A 1,826-nucleotide genomic window follows, 5' to 3' on the forward strand; every position below is an offset into this window, starting at 1 on the left:
AATTTTCAAAAGACATGCAAAGTAATCATTTTGGATTAGAGTGTAGTGGTGTATTGAAGTGTGATTGTTTATATACAATTTTTCTCTTATATTTGAAATCAAACATGGTTTACTATGTTAGTTATTTTTTAGAAAATGTTGATTATTTGATTTACAAGATTATATTTCGTTTCTTTTCTTTTGCACTACATTTTTTTCCAGTATTTCACTCATTTTAAATTATTGTATTTGATAATGTATTTATAAGATGTGGTAGGCATGGAATGGCAGTAACAACAAACAATAGCACTTCCAAGAAATTAGAAGGACATTTTTGCAATGGAAGCGAGCACGCATAGTTCCAGTGGCTTCTCGTCGGTTCACCCATTAAAAAAGACATCAAAAATCCCCACCGAGCAGCTTCTGTGGACCTTATCCACATCCGCCATTCCTTTCTGGCAGCACCGCTTCTCCTTTGTCTTCTCTCTATCCATCCAGCGGCTCTGCTCTCCTTCCTCTCTCTCTCCGTGTTGCAGCCACACACACGCCCACGGCCCGGCATTCACCTCTCTCTTCTTCCTCGCAATGAACCAAGTACCACTCTCTGCTGGACCGTGGCGGCAGAATCGAGCACGGGTGCGCGCGGTTAGCTTCTCCCTCACCGCCCCTGATCCCCTCTTCCTTTGGCGTTCATTCCGTTGACCCCATCTCTCTTGTTCAATTTCCCAGGCCGTCTCGCCCGTGACCGGTGGCTGCTTCGCGTTCGTCGACAGATTGCGATGCTGCTGCTGCTCGTATGGGCTCCCAGTGACGGGCCAGCACGCGCTGGGGCTGGCCTGGGCTCCCAGCAGCCGGCCTCCCGCCTCCTCCAACATCGCCTGGAGAGGAGCTCCTCTATGCTTCCGAGCCGCCTCCTCGAGCAGGGCAGCCAGAGGTGCCGCCCCTCTCTTTCTCTCTATAATCTCCCCTTCTCCTTCTTAGTCTCTGTCTAATCTCTGTTTTCTCCAGGGAAGGGAGTCGCCACATGGAACACAACTGGAACGCCCCGCCTTGGAGCTCGCTTGCCTCCGGCAACCTCTCTGTCGGCCTCGTGCTCCTCTGTCTCGAGCACCCCCTCCTGGCCGACGTCCATCTCTTGGTGGTGCCTGTTAGGCAGGCGTTGATGCTTATCCTCGGCTCTCTCTCTTGTCAGTTGTCTCCTTCAGGACGAGGAGGATGAGTGGGGCTCTCGCAGCTGGGCCGCTGCGGCCACGTTGACTGAGGTGAGCGCGTGTCCGGTGCATATGGCCCCTCCTCGCGCCTTCCGCTCCTGCTCCTCCTCTCGCCCGGGCAGCGTCCCGCCCACGCCCTTCATATGCTCACCGCCGTCGTTCTGCACCCGATCGGATCGGGAGCGCCGTAGCTCGATACAGCCCAAAAAGATCTTGAACCGTTTTTTCTTTAACTCACCGAGGACTACGGGTTAATAGCCGAAATAGTAGGGGGTTTTCTGCAAACATTCTGACGTACGACCAGAAGCACTCCGTGCTTTATTAGTAGGGAAAAGATATACATGTCAACTATTTCATGCCCTCTTTTTTCCACACTATCTATTGCATCTGTCTCTCATACAATGTCTATACATTCAACTATGTTTCCTGTTTATCTGCCATTTGAAATGGAGCGGGTGATGCCAGTATCTAGCGGACTAAAAACACGGTCTTCAAATAAAACAGTGCTACCTATTGATGGAGATAGCACCCTGGTTGTACATGCACAAGAACGAGCGCTACCACACATAACCCAAACTCTCGCAGATTGTACCCCTACTACGATGGACAGAGAACCAGCTTCACCCAATCTAACCC

The 1,826-nt window shown here is 50.7% G+C and overlaps 1 protein-coding gene across 2 annotated transcripts; it reads left to right on the forward strand.

Annotated features, from left to right (window-relative positions):
* The first annotated feature begins 433 nt into the window (after nt 1-433).
* LOC125551381 lies at nt 434-1,234 on the forward strand. 2 transcript variants are annotated; one of them, XM_048714668.1, is made up of 3 exons: nt 434-624; nt 709-913; nt 988-1,234. In XM_048714668.1, exons 1-3 carry the CDS (start codon nt 565-567, stop codon nt 1,140-1,142), a joined length of 420 nt encoding a protein of 139 aa, XP_048570625.1. In that variant the 5' UTR covers nt 434-564; the 3' UTR covers nt 1,143-1,234. The 2 variants fall into 2 exon arrangements, with proteins under 2 accessions (XP_048570625.1, XP_048570574.1); XM_048714617.1 differs by having other exon boundaries at nt 993-1,234.
* The last annotated feature ends 592 nt before the right edge of the window (nt 1,235-1,826 follow it).

Source organism: Triticum urartu, chromosome 1 (genome assembly GCF_003073215.2).
Source record: "Triticum urartu cultivar G1812 chromosome 1, Tu2.1, whole genome shotgun sequence".
Taxonomy (NCBI): domain Eukaryota; kingdom Viridiplantae; phylum Streptophyta; class Magnoliopsida; order Poales; family Poaceae; genus Triticum; species Triticum urartu.